General features: G+C 42.1%; 1 protein-coding gene across 1 annotated transcript in view; it reads left to right on the top strand.

Moving 5' to 3' along the window:
* LOC141141259 (uncharacterized) overlaps positions 1-23,394 on the top strand; it is a 1,017,917-nt gene that overhangs the window by 68,214 nt on the left and 926,309 nt on the right. Inside the window, exon 2 of the mRNA XM_073628940.1 lies at positions 20,725-20,934. Within this exon, the coding sequence (XP_073485041.1) occupies positions 20,725-20,934 (210 nt within the window). The remainder of the gene's footprint in view (positions 1-20,724; positions 20,935-23,394) is intronic.

Raw genomic sequence — 23,394 nt, 5'->3', positions numbered from 1 at the left:
ATATATATATACAGTATATATATATATATTATATCTATCTATCAATCTATCTATCTACAAAGATATATAGATATATATATCTATATATATATATAGATATATATATCTATATATATAGCTATATATAGATATATATATCTATATATAGATATATATATAGATATAGATATATATATCTATATAGATATATATCTATATATATCTAGATACATATATATATATATCTAGATATATATATATATATATATATATATATATATATATATATATATATATATATATATATATATAGATATATATAGATATATATCTAGATATATATAGATATATATCTAGATATATATCTAGATATATATATATATATATATATATATATATATATATATATATATATATATATATATATATACCCTGGCAGAATTACATTTTTCAGAGAATATGAATGATAACAAAAAAACATCTCTTTCATCCTTGGTTAGTGTTTGGCTGAAGCCATTTATTATCAATCAACTGTGTTTACTCTTTTTAAATCATAATGACAACAGAAACTACCTAAATGACCCTGATCAAAAGTTTACATTATTTTGGCCTGATAACATGCACACAAGTTGACACAAAGGGGTTTGAATGGTTATTAAAGGTACCCATCCTCACCTGTGATCTGTTTGCTTGTAATTAGTGTGTGTGTATAAAAGGTCAATGAGTTTCTGGACTCCTGACAGACCCTTGCATCTTTCATCCAGTGCTTCATTGACGTTTCTGGATTCTGAGTCATGGGGAAAGCTAAAGAATTGTCAAAGGATCTGCGGGAAAAGGTAGTTGTATAAAACTGTATAAAAACTGTATAAAACAGGAAAGGGATATAAAAAGATATACAAGGAATTGAGAATGCCAGTCAGCAGTGTTCAAACTCTAATCATGTTCTGGAGTGGTCATCTCAGTCTCCTGACCCCAATATTATTGAGCCACTCTAGGGAGATCTCAACATGCAGTTCATGCAAGACAGCTCAAGAATTTACAGGAACTGGAGGCTTTTTGCCAAGAGGAATGGGCAGCTTTACCATCTGAGACGATAAAGAGCTTCATCCACAAATACCACAAAAGACTTCAAGCTGTCATTGATGTTAAAAGGGGCAATACAGGGTATTAAGAACTGGGGTATGTAAACTTTTGATCAGGGTCATTTGGGTAGTTTCTGTTGTCATTATGATTTAAAAAGAATAAACAGTTGATTGATAATAAATGGCTTCAGCCAAACACTAACCATGAGTGAAAGAAAAGTTTTTGTGTTATTATTCATATTCTCTGAAAAATGGCCAAGAAATCATAAATTCTGCCAGGGTATGTAAACTTATGAGCACAACTGTATATATATATATATATATATATATATATATATATATATATATATATATATATATATATATATTTATATATATGTATATATACACACACTTACGGGCCACTTTATTAGGTACACCTGTTCAATTGCTTGGTAACATAAATTGAAATTGTTAAACAGCCAATCACATGGCAGCAACTCAATGCACTTATGCATCTAGACATGGTGAAGACGACTTGCTTAAGTTCAAACTGAGCATCAGAATGGGGAAGAAAGGGGATTTAATTGAATGGGGCATGGTTGTTGGTGCCAGACAGGCTGGTTTGAGTATTTCAAAAGCTGCTGATCTACTGCGATTTTTACGCAAATCATAGGGTTTACAGAGAACGGTCCGAAAAAGAGAAAATATCCAGTGATCTGGAGTTGTGTGGACAAAAATGCCTTGTTGATGTCAGAGGAGAATGGGCAGAGATCATACAAAGAGAACAGTTATGCCGTGTACACACGGGCGGACTTTTCAGCATCAAATGTCCGACGGTCTTTCCGATGGATTTTCGACGGAGTTACGACAGACTTTCGAACGACGGAACTTACCCACACATGAACGGACTAAAGTCCATTCGAAAGTCTGTTCCTTTGAATGTGATGGCATACGAAGGGACTAGAATAAGGAAGTTCATAGCCAGTAGCCAATAGCTGCCCTTGCGTCCTTTTTTGTCCGTCGGACTAGCATACAGACAGACGGATTTTTCGACTGGACTCGAGTCCATCGGAAAGATTTGAAACATGTTCCAAATGTAAAGTCCGTCTGATTTTTGACAGAAAATGTTCGCTCAAGGTCCGATGAAGCCCACACATGGTTGGATTGTCCGACGGATTCGTTCCGTTGGACCAGTCCGGTCGAAAAGTCCGCACGTGTGTACACGGCATAACTCAAATAACCACTTGTTACAACCAAGGTATGCAGAATATCATCTCTGAACCCTAAAGCAGATGGGCTACAGCAGCAGAAGACCACACCGGGTGCCACTCCTTTCAGATAAGAACAAGAAACTGAAACTACAATTCACACAGGATCACCAAAAATTGGACAATAGAAGATTGGGAACACATTGCCTGGTGTGATGAGTATTGATATCAGCTGCAACATTCAGATGGTAAGGTCAGAATTTGGCATATTCAACATGAAAGCATGGATCCATCTTGCCTTGTATCAACAGTTAAGTCTGATAGTGGGGGTGTAATGGTGTGGGGGACATTTTCTTGGCACACTTTGGGCCCCTTAGTACCAATTGAGCATCATTTAAATGCCACGGCCTACCTGAGTATTGTTGCTGACCATGTCCATCCCCCTATGAGTACAGTGTACCTGTCTTCTGATGGCTAATTCCAGTAGAATAATGCACCAACTGATTTCTTGAACATGATAATGAGTTCACTGTACTCTAGGGATGAGCCGAACACCCCCCTGTTCGGTTCGCACCAGAACTTGCGAACAGGCAAAAGATACGTTCGAATGCATGAACACCGTTAAAGTCTATGGGACACGAACATGAACAATCAAAAGTGCTAATTTTAAAGGCTTATATGCAAGTTATTGTCATAAAAAGTGTTTGGGGACCTGGGTCCTGCCCCAGGGGACATGGATCAATGCAAAAAAGAAGTTTTAAAAACGGCCGTTTTTTCGGGAGCAGTGATTTTAATAATGCTTAAAGTGAAACAATAAAAGTGTAATATACCTTTAAATTTCATACCTGGGGGTTGTCTATAGTATGCCTGTAAAGGGGCGCATGTTTCCCGTGTTTAGAACAGTCTGACAGCAAAAAGACATTTCAAAGGAAAAAAAGTCATTTAAAACTACTCGCGGCTATTAATGAATTGCCGGTCCGACTATACACAGAAAAGTTCATTGATAAAAACGGCATGGGAATTCCCCACAGGGGAACCCCGAACCAGCAGTAAAAAAAAAAAAAAATGATGTGGGGGGTCCCCCTAAATTCCATACCAGGCCCTTCAGGTCTGGTATGGATATTAAGGGAAATAGCTGGGAGGTGGAAATATGTTTGTGTTGTTTGTTATGCTAAACAACCCACTCATGGGGTGAACACATTGAGCAGAATTCATCAAAACTGGAGGAGCTAGAATCTTAGAGCAGCTGTGTTTTGCAACCAATCAGATTCATTCTTTTATTTTCAAAGCTTAAAGTGTTACAAAACCCAAGACCTTGCATTCACTATATCTGGTCTCCTGCAGTACACAAAACATGGAAATCCAATTATTTTAGTAAATATAAACAGCTAAATACCCTTTCTCGTCAGCATTTAGAGTGGTCTTGTGATTTCTATCAGTGTCCAGCCAAACACTGGTTAACGCTTGTAGGAGGAGTTTTCTGACTGTCCTATGAGACTGCAAGAGCCCTGACTCTGTCTGGACAGTGCTGCTTGACACTGTGCTGATCACATGAACTCTACCAAAAAAAAACCTCTCTAGTAGAGCTGCATGGTAAATCATTAAAGAATCAACCCCCTCACGATCTTAAAACAGCATTTCCTCGATTCAGTGCAGAGCTGTTCTCTGCTCACTGCCGACAGCTGTCAAAAAAAAAAAAACAGGCAGCCTGCTAAGTATCACAACATCGCTTAGGCAGAGGTAAAGAGAATCACTGAAACATTTAGTTCTTTTAGATCAAAGGGATGCACTTCGGTCTGTAAATGAGGTCAGTTTAACCACTTAGAAACGAAACCTTTTTCTGACACTTGTTGCTTACAAGTTAAAATCTGTTTGCATTTTTATGCTAGAAAACTACTTAGAACTCTCAAACATTACACACACACATATATATATATATATATATATATATATATATATATATATATATATATGCAGCGGTCTTTCAAATGCAATGAAAAAAATATATACTTTGACAAATTTCAAAAAAAAATTAAAAAGTAAAGTTAACCCAATGTTTTTGTATAATGTGAAAGATGATGTTACACCACGAGAATCGTGAGAGAATTGTGGCGAGAATCGTGATCTTTATTCTAAGCAAAAAAATTGTGATTCTCATTTTAGCCAGGATTGTGCAGCTCTACTCACTAGCAATACACACCAAACTGAGCATGTGCAGCCTGACTCCATAGGCTCTCTGTTATCAGGAAATTATCAGGGGGCAGTGGAAGGAAGGGAGAATCTGTGCATACAGGATCAAACAGCCTTTTAAAACAATACGGAGGATTAACTACTTAGGTTCCACAGTGAGTATAACAAGCATGCTTTACAGCATACACACACTGATTTTACTGATGTGGGTTTAGCAACTGAAAAGCTGAAATAGAAGCCGATTGGTTGGCAAGCACAACTGTTTCAAATTCAGTTTGCTCCAGTTTTCATATATCCCCCATGTTGAGTGGACAGAATCCTTGGAAAACTCTCCATTTGAAGGCAACCCAACTCAAAAATGTACATAAATATATATATATATATATATATATATATATATATATATATATATATATATTGAGCAAAATTATAAACGCAACACTTTTGTGTTTACCCCCATTTATCATGAGCTGAACTTAAAGATCTATGAATTTTTCTATGTACACAAAAGACCTATTTCTCTCAAATATTGTTCACAAATCTGTCTAAAACTGTGTTAGCAAGCACTTCTCCTTTGCCGAGATAATCCATCCACAAGGCCACTCTAAAATTTGCAGTTTTATCACACAGCACAATGCCACAGATGTCGCAAGTTTTGAGGGATTGTGCAATTAACATGCTGACTGCAGAAATGTCCACCAGAGCTGTTGTCCTTGAATTGAATGTTCATTTCTCTACCATAAGCCATCTCCAAAAGTGTTTCAGGGAATTTGGCAGTATATCCAACCGGCCTCACAACCGTAGACCACGTGTAACCACACCAGAACAGGACCTCCACATCCAGCATCTTCACCTCCAAGATCGTCTGAGATCAGCCACCCAGACAGTTGCTGCAACAATCGGTTTGCATAACCAAAGAATTTCTGCGCAAACTGTCAGAAACCGTCTCAGGGAAGCTCATCTGCATGCTTGTCGTCCTCATCAGGGTCTCAACCTGACTGCAGTTCTTCATAGTAACCAACTTGAGTGGGCAAATGCTCACATTCGGTGGCATCTGGCACTTTGGAGAGGTGTTTTCTTCAAGGATGAATCCCGGTTTTCACTGTACAGGGCAGATGGCAGACAGCATGTATGGTGTTGTGTGGATGAGCAGTTTGTTGATGTCAACGTTGTGGATCGAGTGGCCCATGGTGGCGGCGGGGTTATGGTATGGGCAGGTGTATGCTATGTATGAACACAGGTGCATTTTATTGATGGCATTTTGAATGCACAGAGATATCGTGACAAGATCCTGAGGCCCATTATTGTTCCATTCATCCATGACCATTACCTCATGTTGCAGCATGATAATGCATGGCACCATGAGCCAAGGATCTGTACACAATTCCTGGAAGCTGAAAACATCCCAGTTCTTACATGGCCAGCATACCCACTAGACATGTCACCCATTGAGCAAATTTGGGATGCTCTGGATCAGCGTATGCGACAGAGTATTCCAGTTCCTGCCTATATCCAGCAACTTCACACAGCCATGGAAGAGGAATGGACCAGCATTCCACAGGCCACAATCAACAACCTGATCAACTCTATGCAAAGGAGATGTGCTGCACTGCGTGAGGCAAATGGTGGTCACACCAGATACTGACTGGTTTTCGAACCCCCCGACCACCCCAATACAGTAAAACTGCACATTTTAGAGTGGCCTTTTTTCATGGCCAGCCTAAGGCACACCTGTGCAATAACCATGCTGTCTAATCAGCATCTTGATATGCTACACCTGTGAGGTGGATGGATTATCTTGGCAAAGGAGAAGTGCTCACTAACACAGATTTGGACAGATTTGTGAACAATAATTGAGAAAAATAGGGCTTTTGTGTACAAAGAAAAAGCTGTAGATCTTTGAGTTCAACTCATGATAAATAAGGGCAAACAGAAAAGTGTTATGTTTATAATTTTGCTCAGTGTGTGTGTGTGTATATATATATATATATATATATATATATATATATATATATATATATATATATATGGAGTTCACTAGAGCTAAAGACCTTGCGCTCCTCCATCTTCCATTTGAGGATGCCCCACAGATGCTCAGTAGGGTTTAGGTCTGGAGACATGCTTGGCCAGTCCATCACCTTTACCCTCAGCTTCTTTAGCAAGGCAGTGGTCATCTTGGAGGTGTGTTTGGTGTCATTATCATGTTGAAATACTGCCCTGCGGCCCAGTCTCCGAAGAGAGGGGATCATGCTCTGCTTCATGTCACAGTAGATGTTGGCATTCATGGCATCCATGATTCCCTCGATGAACTGTAGCTCCCCAGTGCCGGTAGCACTCATGCAGCACTCATGCAGCCCAAGACCATGACACTCGCACCATCATGCTTGACTGACACTTGTCTTTGTACTCACTAGGGATGAGCCGAACACCCCCCGGTTCGCACCAGAACCTGTGAACGGACCGAAAATTCGCACATGTATCAATGCAAAAAAAACTTTTAAAAACGGCCGTTTTTTTGGGAGCAGTGATTTTAATGATGCTTAAAGTAAAAAAAAAAAAAAAAAAGTGAAATATTCCTTTAAATATCGTACCTGGGGGGTGTCTATAGTATGCCTGTAAAGTGGCGCGTGTTTCCCGTGCTTAGAACAGTCCCTGCACAAAATGTCATTTTTAAAGGAAAAAAAGTCTTTTAAAACTGCTTGCAGCTTTAATGTAATGTCGGGTCCTGGCAATAAGGATGAAAATCAGTGAGACAAACGGCATGGGTACCCCCCAGTCCATTACCAGGCCCTTTGGGTCTTGTATGGATATTAAGAGGAACCCCGCACCCAAATTAAAATAAGGAAAGGTGTGGGGCCACCAGGCCCTATATACTCTGAACAGCAGTATACAGGCGGTGCAAACAAGACAGGGACTGTAGGTTTGTTGTTAAGTAGAATCTGTTTGTAATTTTGAACGGGTACATTTTTAACATGTTTAGCTCCAGCCAAAAAATCTTTTTTAAGCTTTTTGGAAAACATAGGGAAGGGTTATCACCCCTGTGACATTTGTTTCGCTGTCTGTCCTCCTCTTCAGAAGATTTCACCTCACTTTTTGTCCCAATGACAAATTTTTTTTGAAAATTTGGGGTTTTTCTGTGGAACAAGGATTGGAAAGCATCAGTGGAAAGGAGAAATGTTTTTCCCATATTAACTCTTACAGGAGAGAATTTCCCTTCCTAGGGGTAGATTTCATCTCACTTCCTGTTGTCTCCTTCTGTTTGCAAGTAGGAGTCGTTTGTAAGTTAGATGTTTGAAAGTAGGGGCCTGCCCTATATACTCAGCAGAAATTTGGGCCTTAGGTGTTGTTGTGGCCACAACACTGTAAGCCCTCACAGGGCCCTGCTTTGAAATATTAGATCAAGAATTGTAATTACATGCCCCTGTTGAACAGGGGCAGAAAAATTGGGCCTTTGGTGGTGGTGGTGGTGCTGGTGCCACAACACTGTAAGTCCTCACTCGCTCTTGGTGGGTGCAGAAATGGGCCCTGCTGTGAAATATTAGATCAAGAATTGTAATTACATGCCCCTGTTGAACAAGGGAAGAAAAATTGGGCCTTTGGTGGTGGTGGTGGTGCTGGTGCCACAACACTGTAAGTCCTCACTCGCTCTTGGTGGGCGCAGAAATGGGCCCTGCTGTGAAATATTAGATCAAGAATTGTAATTACATGCCCCTGTTGAACAGGGGCTGAAAAATTAGGCCCTAGGCACTGGTGCTGGTGCCACAACACTGCAACCCCTCACAGATACTCTAGTTGGAATGCAGGAACGAGCCCTGTTGCAAAGTATTGCACCAAAAACTGTAATTACATGCCCCTGTTAAACAGGGGCTGAAAAATTAGGCCTTAGGCACTGGTGCTGGTGCCACAACACTGCAACCCCTCACAGATACTCTAGTTGGAACGCAGGAACGAGCCCTGCTGCAAAGTATTGCATCAAAAATTGTAATTACACGCCCCTGTTAAACAGGGGCTGAAAATTTGGGCCTTAGGCACTGGTGGTGGCACCCAGAACCAAAAATGTTCTTACAAGCTATCAGCGTGATCATTGAGGAGGAAGATGATAATTACTCAGGATAATCACTCAGCATCAGCATAGGCAGTCTTTGAAGGGATCTGAGATTTTTAAAAAAATTATTCGGTTACATCAGCATCAGGTGCTTGGTAACTGGTGGTGATCCAAGACTGATTCATTTTTATGAAGGTCAGTCGATCATCCGAGTCGGTGGACAGACGCACTCTGTGATCGGTTACAAAGCCTCCAGCAGCACTGAATGTGCGTTCCGAAAGAACGCTGGAAGCAGGACAGGCCAGTAGCTTAATTGCATACTGTGCAAGCTCTGGCCAGTGATCCATCATCAAGACCCAGTAACCCAGAGGATTTTCGGTGGGAAAGGTGTCCAAGTCAGATCTTGCCCCTAGGTATTCCTGCACCATGTAAAACAGACGCTGGCGATGGTTGCTGGAACTGATCATACCTTGGAGCTGCGGACCAAAAAATTGTCTGAACGCATCGGTCAGACGGTCACCTTCTCCACCGCTCCTTCTTTGACTGACCAAAGCCTCAGCAGCACGTTGTCCAGAAACAGGAGTTTGTAACCTCCCAGTCTCTGGGAATGCATTGCACAGACCTTTCTGCAAGGCCTCCCGAAGATGTTTCATCCTCTGCTCCCTCTGCAATGGCAAGATAAGGTCTGCAACCTTACCCTTGTAACGTGGATCAAGGAGGGTTGCCAGCCAGTATTGGTCCTTCTCCTTGATACCACGAATACGAGGATCCTTACGCAGGCTTTGCAGGATCAGGGAGGCCATGCAGCGTAGGTTTGCTGAGGCATTCGGTCCGGAGTCCTCTGGGTCACTAAGGATGACATGGTCCGCAGCCACCTCCTCCCAGCCTTGTACAAGTTGGTGTGTTTCTTGGGACTGATCCCTTAAAGACTGCTGCTGATGCTGCGAGCCAGGCTCCACCTCCATACTGACACAATCCTCCTCCTCCTCCTCGTCTTCTTCCTGTGTGATCGACGGGCATGCAGGAACACTGTTTGGATAAAGGTGCCTTGAGAGCTAAGGAAGTCCTCCTCTTCCTGCCTCTGTTCTGCCTCAAGTGCTCAAGTGCCCTGTCCATTATTCCACGCAGCGTGTGCTCCAACAGGTGGACAAGGGGGGCAGTGTCACTGATGCATGCACTGTTACTGCTCACCATCCTCGTGGCCTCCTAAAATGCTGACAGGACAGTGCATGCATGCCTGATAATGGCCCACTGGCGTGGGGAAAAAAAAACAAGCTCCCCTGACCCTGTCCTGGTGCCACAGTCGCACAGGTACTCATTGATGGCCCTCTGCTGCATGTGCAGCCGCTGCAGCATGGCCAACGTTGAGTTCCACCTGGTGGGCATGTCACAGATTAGGCGGTTCTTGGGCAGGTTAAACTCCTTTTGCAGGTCCGCCAGCCGAGCACTGGCATTATATGACCTGCGGAAATGCACACAGACTTTCCTGGCCTGCCTCAGGACATCCTGTAAGCCCGGGTACCTGCCCAAGAACCACTGCACCACTAAGTTAAGGACGTGAGCCAAACAGGGCACATGGGTCATTTGTCCCTGTCGGAGGGCAGAGAGGAGGTTGGTGCCATTGTCGCAAACCACCATTCCTGCCTTAAGTTGGCATGGCGTCAACCACCTCTGAACCTGCCCCTGCAGAGCTGACAGAACCTCTGCCCCAGTGTGGCTCCTGTTCCCCAAGCACACCAGCTCAAGCACCGCATGGCATCTTTTGGCCTGCATACTTGCGTAGCCCCTTGAACGCCTACGGAGCACCGCTGGTTCTGAGGACAAAGCACAGGAAGAGGCCATGGAGGAAGAAGAAGAGGAGGGGGTGGAGGAGAGAGGTGTGTCACAATCATTAGTAGTGGCATTTTGGAGGCGTGGTGGCGGAACAACCTCCAACACTACTGCACCTTGTCCGGCATCCTTCCCAGCTGCCAGCAGAGTCACCCAATGCGCCGTGAAACTTAGGTAATGTCCCTGTCCATGCCTGCTGGACCATGACCGCTGACCGCCCTGTCCAGCGAGGCATGGACATTGCCTTCCACATGCCGGTAGAGAGCCGGAATCGCCTTCCGTGAGAAAAAGTGGCCTTTAGGTACCTGCCACTGAGAAAACGCACATTCCACAAACTCACGGAAGGGGGCAGAGTCTACCAACTGAAAAGGCAGCAGTTGAAGTGCTAGCAATTTTGCCAAGCTAGCATTCAACCGCTGGGCATGTGGATGGCTGGGAGCAAACTTCTTTCGGCGGTGCAGCAGCTGGGGCAGGGAAATTTGCCTGGTACAATCTGACGTCGGTGTACCGAAAGCCGATTGCCCACTAGTACTTGGCTGTGACACACCTAATTCTACACCTTCATTCCTCTCAGTGCAGGTCTCAGAGAGGACTGAAGGTATAGTGGGGTTGGAGATCTCAGCTGATGAGGAGCAAGGAGAGGTCCTCTTTGTTCTTTGGTGTGGGTCTTTTAGATATGCTTGCCAACGAACTGCATGGAAGGTCAACATATGTCTGGTCAAGCATGTGGTACCCAAGCGGGAGATGTTTTGGCCACGCAAGATACGCTTGAGACATATGTTGCAAATAGCAGCGGTGTGATCTGATGCACTCGTCTCAAAAAAGGCCCACACCAAAGAACTTTTTGAATAACGCGCAGAGACTGCAGCGCCCTGCACATGTGGAGCTTTGGGGTGTGATGCAGTCAGTGTGCTGCCCTTAGGCTGGCCCCTGGAGGGCATCCTGCCTTGTTGGTGATGTGCCGCCTCCTCCTCCTCCTCCTCTCTCCTATCAGGCACCCACGTTGAGTCAGTGACCTCATCATCCCCTCCCTCCTCATCACTGGAGCAAACCTGGCAGTATGCTGCAGCAGGGGGAGCATGACTGCAAGATTGCTGTCCTTCTTGGGCATCCCCTCTGTCCGTGCTCACGTTACTGCCTTCATCTAGCTCAGTATCATCATCAGAGCCTTCCAAACGCTGGGCATCCTCCTGGAGCATGTACCCAACACTGTGGTCAAACAGTTCGAGGGACTCCTCAGGAGGACATGGTGGGGCTAGGAAAGGAGTCACTGATGACATTGAGCCGAGGGAAGAGGCCGCTGCTTTGCCAGACAAAGTATCCCGAGCATAGGTGAGAGAGGATGAGGAGGATGAGGACGGCTTGGTCATCCACTCGACCAAGTCTTCCTCATGTTGCGGCTCAACACGGCCAGCTGCCGAAAAAAAGGCCAAGCGTGTCCCACAGCCACGTGCTGATGAGGATGCACCGTCTCCACGACCAGCACTAGACACAGAGCCTGCTTGCCCTCTTTTATTGGCTTGTGACTGTCTGCCTCTCCTTGTTGGCCTTCCAGACATACTAATGGCCTGTAGCTGCACTAAGCTGGTATATATATATATATATATATATATATATATATATATATGTACTGATACTGCAGCTAGCAAAATCAACTGCCTGCCTGTAGTATGAGAAGACCACCAACCTTCTACAGGTAGCTTTAGCTGAACACTGTGCAGAGCTCGCAAAAAACTAACTTGTAGCTTTTTTAGCTGCCTGCGGTAGTGATAGGATCAGGAGAACACCACCAACCTTCTACAGGTAGCTTTAGCTGAACACTGTGCAGAGCTCGCAAAAAAATAACTTGCAGCTTATTTAGCTTCCTGCGGTAGTGATAGGATCAGGAAAACACCACCAACCTTCTACAGGTAGCTTTAGCTGAACACTGTGCAGAGCTCGCAAAAAAATAACTTGCAGCTTATTTAGCTGCCTGCGGTAGTGATAGGATCAGGAAAACACCACCAACCTTCTACAGGTAGCTTTAGCTGAACACTGTGCAGAGCTCGCAAAAAAATAACTTGCAGCTTATTTAGCTGCCTGCGGTAGTGATAGGATCAGGAAAACACCACCAACCTTCTACAGGTAGCTTTAGCTGAACACTGTGCAGAGCTCGCAAAGAAATAACTTGCAGCTTATTTAGCTGCCTGCGGTAGTGATAGGATCAGGAAAACACCACCAACCTTCTACAGGTAGCTTTAGCTGAACACCATGCAGAGCTCGCAAAAAAATAACTTGTAGGTTTAGCTGAACACTGTGAGGCGGAAGCACCACACTAACTTGTAGTTTTAGCTGAACACTGTGAGCAGGACGCACTACACTAACTTGTAGCTTTAGATGAACACTGTGCAGAGGTCTCACTATACTAACTTGTAGTTTTAGCTGAACACTGTGAGCAGGACGCACTACACTAACTTGTAGCTTTAGATGAACACTGTGCAGAGGTCTCACTACACTAACTTGTAGTTTTAGCTGAACACTGTGAGCAGGACGGACTACACTAACTTGTAGCTTTAGATGAACACTGTGCAGAGGTCTCACTACACTAACTTGTAGTTTTAGCCGAACACTGTGAGCAGGACGCACTACACTAACTTGTAGCTTTAGATGAACACTGTGCAGAGGTCTCACTACACTAACTTGTAGTTTTAGCTGAACACTGTGAGCAGGACGCACTACACTAACTTGTAGCTTTAGATGAACACTGTGCAGAGGTCTCACTACACTAACTTGTAGTTTTAGCTGAACACTGTGAGCAGGATGCACTACACTAACTTGTAGCTTTAGATGAACACTGTGCAAAGGTCTTACTACACTAACTTGTAGTTTTAGCTGAACACTGTGAGCAGGACGCACTACACTAACTTGTAGCTTTAGATGAACACCGTGCAGAGGTCTCACTACACTAACTTGTAGTTTTAGCTGAACACTGTGAGCAGGACGCACTACACTAACTTGTAGCTTTAGATGAACACCGTGCAGAGGTCTCACTACACTAACTTGTAGTTTTAGCTGAACACTGTGAGCAGGACGCACTACATTAACTTGTAGCTTTAGATGAACACTGTGCAGAGGTCTCACTACACTAACTTGTAGTTTTAGCTGAACACTGTGAGCAGGACGCACTACACTAACTTGTAGCTTTAGATGAACACTGTGCAGAGGTCTCACTACACTAACTTGTAGTTTTAGCTGAACACTGTGAGCAGGACGCACTACACTAACTTGTAGCTTTAGATGAACACTGTGCAGAGGTCTCACTACACTAACTTGTAGTTTTAGCTGAACACTGTGAGCAGGACGCACTACACTAACTTGTAGCTTTAGATGAACACCGTGCAGAGGTCTCACTACACTAACTTGTAGTTTTAGCTGAACACTGTGAGCAGGACGCACTACACTAACTTGTAGCTTTAGATGAACACTGTGCAGAAGTCTCACTACACTAACTTGTAGTTTTAGCTGAACACTGTGAGCAGGACGCACTACACTAACTTGTAGTTTTAGCTGAACACTGTGAGCAGGACGCACTACACTAACTTGTAGCTTTAGATGAACACTGTGCAGAGGTCTCACTACACTAACTTGTAGTTTTAGCTGAACACTGTGAGCAGGATGCACTACACTAACTTGTAGCTTTAGATGAACACTGTGCAGAGGTCTCACTACACTAACTTGAAGTTTTAGCTGAACACTGTGAGCAGGACGCACTACACTAACTTGTAGCTTTAGATGAACACTGTGTAGAGGTCTCACTACACTAACTTGTAGTTTTAGCTGAACACTGTGAGCAGGACGCACTACACTGACTTGTAGCTTTAGATGAACACTGTGCAGAGGTCTCACTACACTAACTTGTAGTTTTAGCTGAACACTGTGAGCAGGACGCACTACACTAACTTGTAGCTTTAGATGAACACTGTGCAGAGGTCTCACTACACTAACTTGTAGTTTTAGCTGAACACTGTGAGCAGGACGCACTACACTAACTTGTAGCTTTAGATGAACACTGTGCAGAGGTCTCACTACACTAACTTGTAGTTTCAGCTGAACACTGTGAGCAGGACGCACTACACTAACTTGTAGCTTTAGATGAACACTGTGCAGAGGTCTCACTACACTAACTTGTAGTTTTAGCTGAACACTGTGAGCAGGACGCACTACACTAACTTGTAGCTTTAGATGAACACTGTGAGCAGGACACACTACACTAACTTGTAGCTTTAGATGAACACGGTGCAGGACGCACTACACTAACTTGTAGCTTTAGATGAACACTGTGAGCAGGACGCACTACACTAACTTGTAGCTTTAGATGAACACGGTGCAGGACGCACTACACTAACTTATAGCTTTAGCTGAACACTGTGCAGAGGTCTCACTACACTAACTTGTAGTTTTAGCTGAACACTGTGAGCAGGACGCACTACACTAACTTGTAGCTTTAGATGAACACTGTGCAGAGGTCTCACTACACTAACTGTAAATAGTCTAGCTGCCTGACTCTGGTACTAATAGGATCAAAAGAACACCAGCAATTTTCTTCAGGTAGCTGTAAATACTTTAACAAGACAAGCCTGCCTGTCAGTAGGAAGATAACAGGAATGGATCTAGCTAAACTGAATACAGTGTATATATATATATATGCAACACCTGGGATGCATATATATACACAATACACTGTAAGTGCAGCTAACTCACTGACTGTCCTGCCTAATCTAGCTAACTCAAATGAAATGACATTGTCTCTCTCTCTCTATCTAAGCACGCCGGAACACACTACACAGGGCCGCCGTGCAGGCGGCCTTATATAGTGTGGGGCGTGTTCTAAACCCCCTGAGCCATAATTGGCCAAAGCCACCCTGGCTTTGGCCAATTACAGCTCTCTCTACCGACGACGCTGTGATTGGCCAAACATGTGGGTCATAGTGCATGCTTGGCCAATCATCAGCCAGCAATGCACTGCAATGCCGCAGTGAATTATGGGCCGTGATGCGCCACACGAATTTGGCGCGAACGGCCCATAAAGTTCGGAATACGGCGAAAGACCGAACAGCCGATGTTCGAGTCGAACATGGGTTCGACTCGAACACAAAGCTCATCCCTACTCCTCACCTGGTTGCCGCCACACACGCTTGACACCATCTGAACCAAATGCATTTATCTTCGTCTCATGGTTTAAGCATTTGTCTTCAGCAAACTGTTTGTGGGCTTTCTTGTGCATCATCTTTAGAAGAGGCTTCCTTCTGGGACAACAGCCATGTAGACCAATTTGATGCAGTGTGCGGCGTATGGTCTGAGCACTGACAGGCTGACCCCCCACCCCTTCAACCTCTGCAGAAATTCTGGCAGCACTCATATGTCTATTTCCAAAAGACAAACTCTGGGTATGACACTGAGCACGTGCACTCAACTTCTTTGGTTGAGTGGCTAATTGGGCCCAATTTGAACATTTTCACTTTGGGGTGTACTCATTTTTGTTGCCAGAAGTTTAGACATTAATGGCTGTGTGTTGAGTTATTTTAAGGGGAAGGCAAATTTACACTGTTATTCAAGCTGTACACTCACTAATTTACATTGAAGCAAAGTGTAATTTCTTCAATGTTGTCATATGAAAAGATAGAATAAAATATTTACAAAAATGTGAGGGGTGTACTCACTTTTGTGAGATACTGTATATATACAGTAATAATGGCAGCCATTATTTTCCAGCACTGCCTTAACTCTCTTGGTCATGGAGTTCACCAGAGCTTCACAGGTTGCCACTGGAGTAGTCTTCCACCCCTCCATGATGACATCACTGAGCTGGTGGATGTTAGAGACCTTGCACTCCTCCACCTTCCATTTGAGGATGCCCCACAGATGCTCAATAGGGTTTAGGTCTGGAGACATGCTTGGCCAGTCCATCACCTTTACCCTCAGCTTCTTTAGCAAGGCAGTGGTCATTTTGGAGGTGTGTTTTGGGTCGTTATCATGTTGGAATATTGCCCTATGGCCCAGTCTCTGAAGGGAGGGGATCATGCTCTGCTTCAGTATGTCAGAGTAGATGTTGTCATTCATGGTTCCCTCAATGAACTGTAGCTCCCCAGTGGTGGCAGCACTCATGCAGCCCCAGACCATGGCATGCTTGATTGTAGGCAAGACACACTTGTCTTTGTACTCCTCACATGGTTGCCGCCACACATGCTTGACACCATCTGAACCAAATAAGTTTATCTTGGTCTCATCAGACCACAGGACATAGTTCCAGTAATCCATGTCCTTAGTCTGCTTGTCTTCTGCAAACTGTTTGTAGGCTTTCTTGTGCATCATCTTTAGAAGAGGCTTCCTTCTGGGAAGACAGCCATGCAGGCCAAATTGATGCAGTGTGCAGCGTTCGGTCTGACTAACAGGCTGACTCCACACCCCTTCAATTTCTATTTCCTAAAGACAACCTCCGGATATGATGGTGAGCACGTGCACTCAATTTCTTTGGTCGACCATGGCGAGGCCTGTTCTGAGTGGAACCTGTTCTGTTAAACCGCTGTATGATCTTGCTCACTGTGCTGCAGCTCAGTTTCAGGATCTTTGCAATCTTCTTATAGCCTAGGCCATCTTTATGTAGAGCAACATTTTTTTTTTCAGATCCTCACAGAGTTCTTTGCCATGAGGTGCCGTGTTGAACTTCCAGTGACCAGTATGAGAGAGTGAGAGTGGTGATAACACCAAATTTAACACACCTGCTCCCCATTCACACCAGAGACCTTGTAACACTAACAAGTCACATGACACCGGGGAGGGAAAATGGCTAACTGGGCCCAATTTGGACATTTTCACTTAGGGGTGTACTCACTTTTGTTGCCAGCGGTTTAGACATTAATGGCTGTGTGTTGAGTAATGTTGAAGGGACAGCAAATTTACACTGTTATACAAGCTGTACACTAACTACTTTAGATTGTAGCAAAGCGTCATTGCTTTAGTGTTGTCACATGAAAAGGTATGATAAAATACTTACAAAAATGTGAGGGGTGTACTTACTTTTGTGAGATACTGTATATATACAGTAATAATATATATATATTTGGGTGCATTTTAAGTTTCTTCCTATGTAAAGTTTTTCAAGTACTTCTTTTTGCAATTTAAGAAATATTGTCCAACTCCATTTACAGTTGAAATATGCACATGCTTGTGGCATGTTATGTAACATGCCTGTCCTTCTTTTAACAATGGAATCATTGTTTCAGTGAAGGTTATCTATTAAATAATGTTGATACGTTATGGATATGTGCTCTCCTTTCAAAACACTATTCACCTGATTCTACCATTTAAAAGTAGCTAATGATTGATTGCTATTAGGTGCTGCATTAATTTATTCATGTATCTATATTTTTATTTTCGACATAAGAAAATAAGCCACTTACTTTAGCCAATAAAATATTGTCAGTGAGCTGAATTTTTTTTTTTTATCATTTTTTTTTTTAATATTTTTTTTATGATTTCTTTGAGCAGTGGTCATTAATTACTAAGAAAGCATGACATCTTAAATAATTCTGTAGTCTTTATTTATTTATTGTTACTAACTAATGACTCGACATTTACCGTAAATGGAAAATATTAATAAGGGTCATACTAGCAATATTAGTAAAAGACATTTCATTTTGATTTCCTATAGTACATGTCATAACTTGTTACCATGGTTTATCATTAAACAATAAGCCATCACCTCTTTTCTTTAAAAGTAATTAGGTACAGTTTCACCATGCGATGTGCTATATGTTGTACAAGATATAAACACTTAATTTTGATGGTGATCTGCCTTATGTCAATAACATTATGGTACGTGTATGATGTATTATAGGAGAAACTGGGATTTGTTCTTCTCTCTGGTGGAATAAATACACAACTTTCATATTGATTTATTTAGATTTGATGTTGCTAAATGTATGTGCTCCTCTCAGGCTGGGATGAGCAGAGCACATATGAGAAGGGATACATGGCAGGGTGGGCTAGAAAGCAGGAGAAGAGTTAAAAATGGATGAGGAATGGTTTAAGGATATGATTTAGGCAGCAGGAAGAGATGGGCCTAGATTGGGAAGATCTTAAGGAGGAACAGACAGCATAGTGAGTAATTTGGACCACCCACCTACCCTCCCTCTTGGTAGATGTATGTTAATGGATATGATTAGATGAGCATAAGTTTTGGGGAATTGAGGTATGGAAAGAGAATTTATTTCAGGTACTTATATAGTGCTGTCAATTTATGCAGCACTTTAAATATACATTTGTATATTCACATCAGTCCCTGCCCTCACGGAGCTTAAAACCTAAGGTTCCTAACTCACATTCATACATTCTAGAGCCAATTTTTTTAGACAGGATCCAATTAGCCTACCAGCATATCTTTAGAGTGTGGGAGGGAACCGGAGTACCTGGAGGAAACCCACACAGGCACAGGGAGAACACGTAAACTCCTGGCAGATGGTGTTGTTTTTGGGATTTGAACCAGCGACCCTTTTTGCTGCTAGGTGAAAGTGCTAACCACTACAACACTGTGCTGCATTCATTCATTCATGTATCTGTATTTTTATTTTTGATTCCAAACTGATGATCCACAAGTACAACCCGCCCACACTTTGTAATCCCACCACTGCGCTCCTGGATAATTGCAATGTGATACCTAAAGCTGCCACTTGGATTGAGCAAATGTGTGAACAGCATTTAATCCTCTATTCAAGTGAAACCCAAAAATAGTGAAATAAATAGGGGCGCTAAAACTAAATAACATAAAAAAAATGAAGAAAAAAATGATTTTTCTCAATAAAGAGAGACAGTGAATGAAATGATAACAAGAGTGTTGAAAATATTCATATCACCTGGTGACAAGTGAAAAAAGCACACCAGTAACAGTAACAACCTTAATAATTTTTAAACAATTTTTTAAACAATCACGGTTGATATTACTAAACTGCTATCACCCTGTGACAAGTGAAATAAACAGAATTAATCAAAAATATCTTTTTGGTGAGTATATAATGTGTATTAAAAAGTCCATAAACAATGGAAAGCAAAAAACAATCCAATATAGTGATGTGGTTCCAGTGTGCTGTTCTTCTATTCATCCACCACACCTCTGTGCCAGTGATTCCACTCCCCTCAAAACACGCACTCACCAGCTAAATTTGCCTCACACTCTCGTGTTTGGCTGAAATCACCTCAACCCACACAAACAGGGGTTAAAAGTAGTCTCCGAACTCCACCCGTGTAAATCAGGAATCTCTCCACATAAAATGATCTCACCTATGACACAAATCTGCAAGCATAGCCAGCCAGCCGCACAACCACTTCCTCCCCTGTGGTGGTTGTGGTTGTGTGGCTGGCTGGCTATGAAAGTAAGAGAAAATCCCTCTAAAGTGACTCCTTGTTGTCTAAAGGGTCATCAGAACTAGTGTCCCCATTGGAAGATTTTTCCTCCATTCCCGGGAATGACCCAAAATTTGGGATTTTCTTTTATTTTCACTTTCAGTAATAACAGTAAATAGGACAAATAGAGAGAGTGCATTTCGTTAATGGGGTACAGACCGCAATGAAAACCTCAACTTCACTCTATCCAAAACTATTAAAAAAAAGTTTTGCCTGTAGTTATGCTTTAACATGCCATCCTACAGAATATAATTCCCCAAATAGGGTAAAAACTTTCTTAAATCTATGGGGTAGATTTACTAAAACTGGAACGCTCCGAATCTGGTGCAGCTGTGCATGGTAGCCAATCAGCTTCTAACCTCAACTTGTTCAATTAAGCTTTTTCAATAAAACCTCTATTCAGAGTTGCACCAGATTTTGCACTCTCCCACTTTAGTAAATAACCCCCTATATGTTCACACAGAAAGAAATACGGTTTTAAAAGAAGAAAATATAAGTTTTAAGTAGTTAAACATCCTTTCCATATAAAAAAAAAAATCAAATAATCCATACCTGTATGATATTAATGTTTGTGAATCAAAGATTTGTATGTTAAAATGATCATGCACTAAAGTAGAAAATGCAGATAACATATAACTTAGCATACTGACCTTTCTGTCTGTAAAAGAGAATCTATGCTTTCTGTAGCTAGCAATACCTGTCGGGTGTATCTACACTGCATAAACTGTAAGTAGGGTAATGGAAATTAGTTTTTTCCAAGAATGGTCATAAAAATAATGTTGTGCTAAGAATGGAATTAAAAATAATGTTGTGCTGTTTTCTAGAGTCCAGAGTCCTGGTAACATAACATTTCCTTTTATGTTTTCTTGAAAAATGTGTACTGATTGTTAGGTACTGATTTTTCATATAGAATATTGTACCTTGTCCAGGTCACATTCTGTGCTGCTAACACTGTTGATTTGTCGTTTAGGTCGTACTTCCACCACCACTACCACAGTTTTAGATGGCAAGAATGGATCCATTCACAAACCACCAATCAAGTTGACAAAATCAGTTTCTCAGGACCTCAAGACAACATTCAGCTCCCCAGCGGCATGGCTTCTTGTTGTTGCCCTTATTGTGACTTGGTCAGCAGTGGCCATTGTAATTTTTGATTTAGTGGACTACAAAAGTTTTTCAGGTAGGAATGGGTCTTTCTGTTGATCTAATGTAGTATTAAACATTAATATTGCCCTCCAATAAGCGTATGCCATTCAGCTTTGTACAGCATTATGTTCTTTGTATATTACCCAGTATTATCCATTTTAGTATTGTCTTGTAATGGGTAATATCCAACTTTTTGTATGTAATGACGTATTACTTAAAAGGTCATATTGGAAGATGAAAGTAACCCCACTATTTAAAGCATTTTTTGTGTTCTTTTTTTCCTAAACAACCAAGCTTGGCTAAAATGAATAGTGTATTGATTTTAGAAAGAACCAGTCAATATTGGGTGTATACAAGAATCTAAATATTCAGTCCAGAAACTGTAATACCTTTAATGGGGGATTTACAATGTATCTCTCCTTAGAGAGCAGGTTACAATCTCCTGACATGTGAATTGGATGCAGGGAAACCCTCATCCAATTCGTAATAGTGTGAACTCAGCCTAAAGGATGCAAAATCGAGTAGATTCCTCTGTGAGACTTTTGGAGGCAGAAATTCCTTGACAAATAAAAATAACGAAAAAATATTGATATTTTATTAGAAGAGATTAAAAATGAATTAATGACTTAAAGTCACAATAGGATGTATATATCTATTATACAAAATACAATATTGAGAAACATATATGTGTATGTATACAGACAACCACTTAAGACTGGCCAGTAGTGAACTGGGTCAGACGATGCCTGACGCATTACAAGGTTTGTAGTGATTAAACCTCTTCTTCAGAGGATAGTGGTTCATTGGTTGTCAGCTGCCCCAGATCATCCAGAATGAAAAAGCCAGGGAGGTCAGGTATGATGGGCCCAAAACAAAAAAGTATAGTATAGACTGTTGGAGGGTTTGCCTGGCTTACAGTACGGTCAAACCCCCTCTCCTCTTTTGATTGGTCCATCATACCTGACCTCCCTGGCTTTTTCATCCTGGCTGATCTGGGGCAAGATAGCACAAAACCTCCCCAAATGACCCCATTTTGGAAAGTAGACACTTCAAGCTATTTGCTGAGAGGCATGTTGAGTCCAACCACTGAAAACCAACCACTGCCTTCAGGCTTTCTAAGGGAGTAAAATGGTGATTTTACTCCTCACTACCTATCACAGTTACAGAGGCCCTGAAATGTCCAGATAGAACAAATCCCCCCAAATGACCCCATTTTGGAAAGTAGATACCCCAAGGTATTTGCTAAGAGGCATGGTGAGTATTTTGCAGCTCTCATTTGTTTTTGAAAATGAAGAAAGAAAAGAAAAATTTTTTTTTCTTTCTTTTTTCAATTTTCAAAACTTTGTGACAAAAAGTGAGATCTGCAAAATACTCAACATGCTTCTCAGCAAATAGCTTGGGGTGTCTACTTTCCAAAATGGGGTCATTTGGGGGTTTTGTGCTATCTGGGCATTTCATGGCCTCCGAAACTGTGATAGGCAGTGAGGAGTGAAATCAAAAATTTAAACCCATAGAAAGCCTGAAGGTGGTGATTGGGTATCGGGTTCTGTACACGGTGAGGCTCCCAAAAAGTTTCACACATGTGGTATCCCTGTACTAAGGAGAAGCAACAGAATGTATTTTGGGGTGCAATTTCACATATGCCCATGACATGTTTGAGCAATATATCATTTAGTGACAACCTTCTGTAGAAAAAAAAAATTAAATTAATTTTCCCGAAACTTGTGGCAAAATATAAAATATTCCATGGACTCAACATGCCTCTCAGCAAATAGCTTAAAGTGTCTTCTTTCCAAAATGGGGTCATTTGGGGGGGGGGGGGTGTGCTATCTTGACATTTCATGGCCTCCGAAACTGTGATAGGTAGCGAGGAAGTGAAATCACCTTTTTATGCCGTTAGAAAGCCTGAAGGTGGTGCTTGGTTTTCGGGGTCCTGTACACAGCTAGGCTCCCAAAAAGTCTCACACATGTGGTATCCCCATACTCAGGAGAAGCAGCAGAATGTATTTTGGGGTGTAATTTCACATATGCCCATGGCATGTTTAAGCAACATACAGTGGGGACAGAAAGTATTCAGACCCCCTTAAATTTTTCACTCTTTGTTATATTGCAGCCATTTGCTAAAATCATTTAAGTTCATTTTTTTTTCCTTTAATGTACACACAGTACCCCATATAGACAGAAAAACACAGAATTGTTGACATTTTTACAGATTTATTAAAAAAGAAAAACTGAAATATCACATGGTGCTAAGTATTCAGACTCTTTGCTCAGTATTTAGTAGAAGCACCCCTTTGATCTAATACAGCCATGAGTCTTTTTGGGAAAAATGCAACAAGTATTTCACACCTGGATTTGGGGATCCTCTGCCATTCCTCCTTGCAGGTCCTCTCCAGTTCTGTCAGGTTGGATGGTAAACATTGGTGGACAGCCATTTTTTGCTCTCTCCAGAGATGCTCAATTGGGTCTAAGTCAGGGCTCTGGCTGGGCCATT

The sequence above is a fragment of the Aquarana catesbeiana genome, linkage group LG04 (genome assembly GCF_042186555.1).
Source record: "Aquarana catesbeiana isolate 2022-GZ linkage group LG04, ASM4218655v1, whole genome shotgun sequence".
Taxonomy (NCBI): Eukaryota; Metazoa; Chordata; class Amphibia; order Anura; family Ranidae; genus Aquarana; species Aquarana catesbeiana.
Note: the sequence above shows the minus strand (reverse complement) of the source record. Positions and strands in the feature narration are given on the sequence as shown.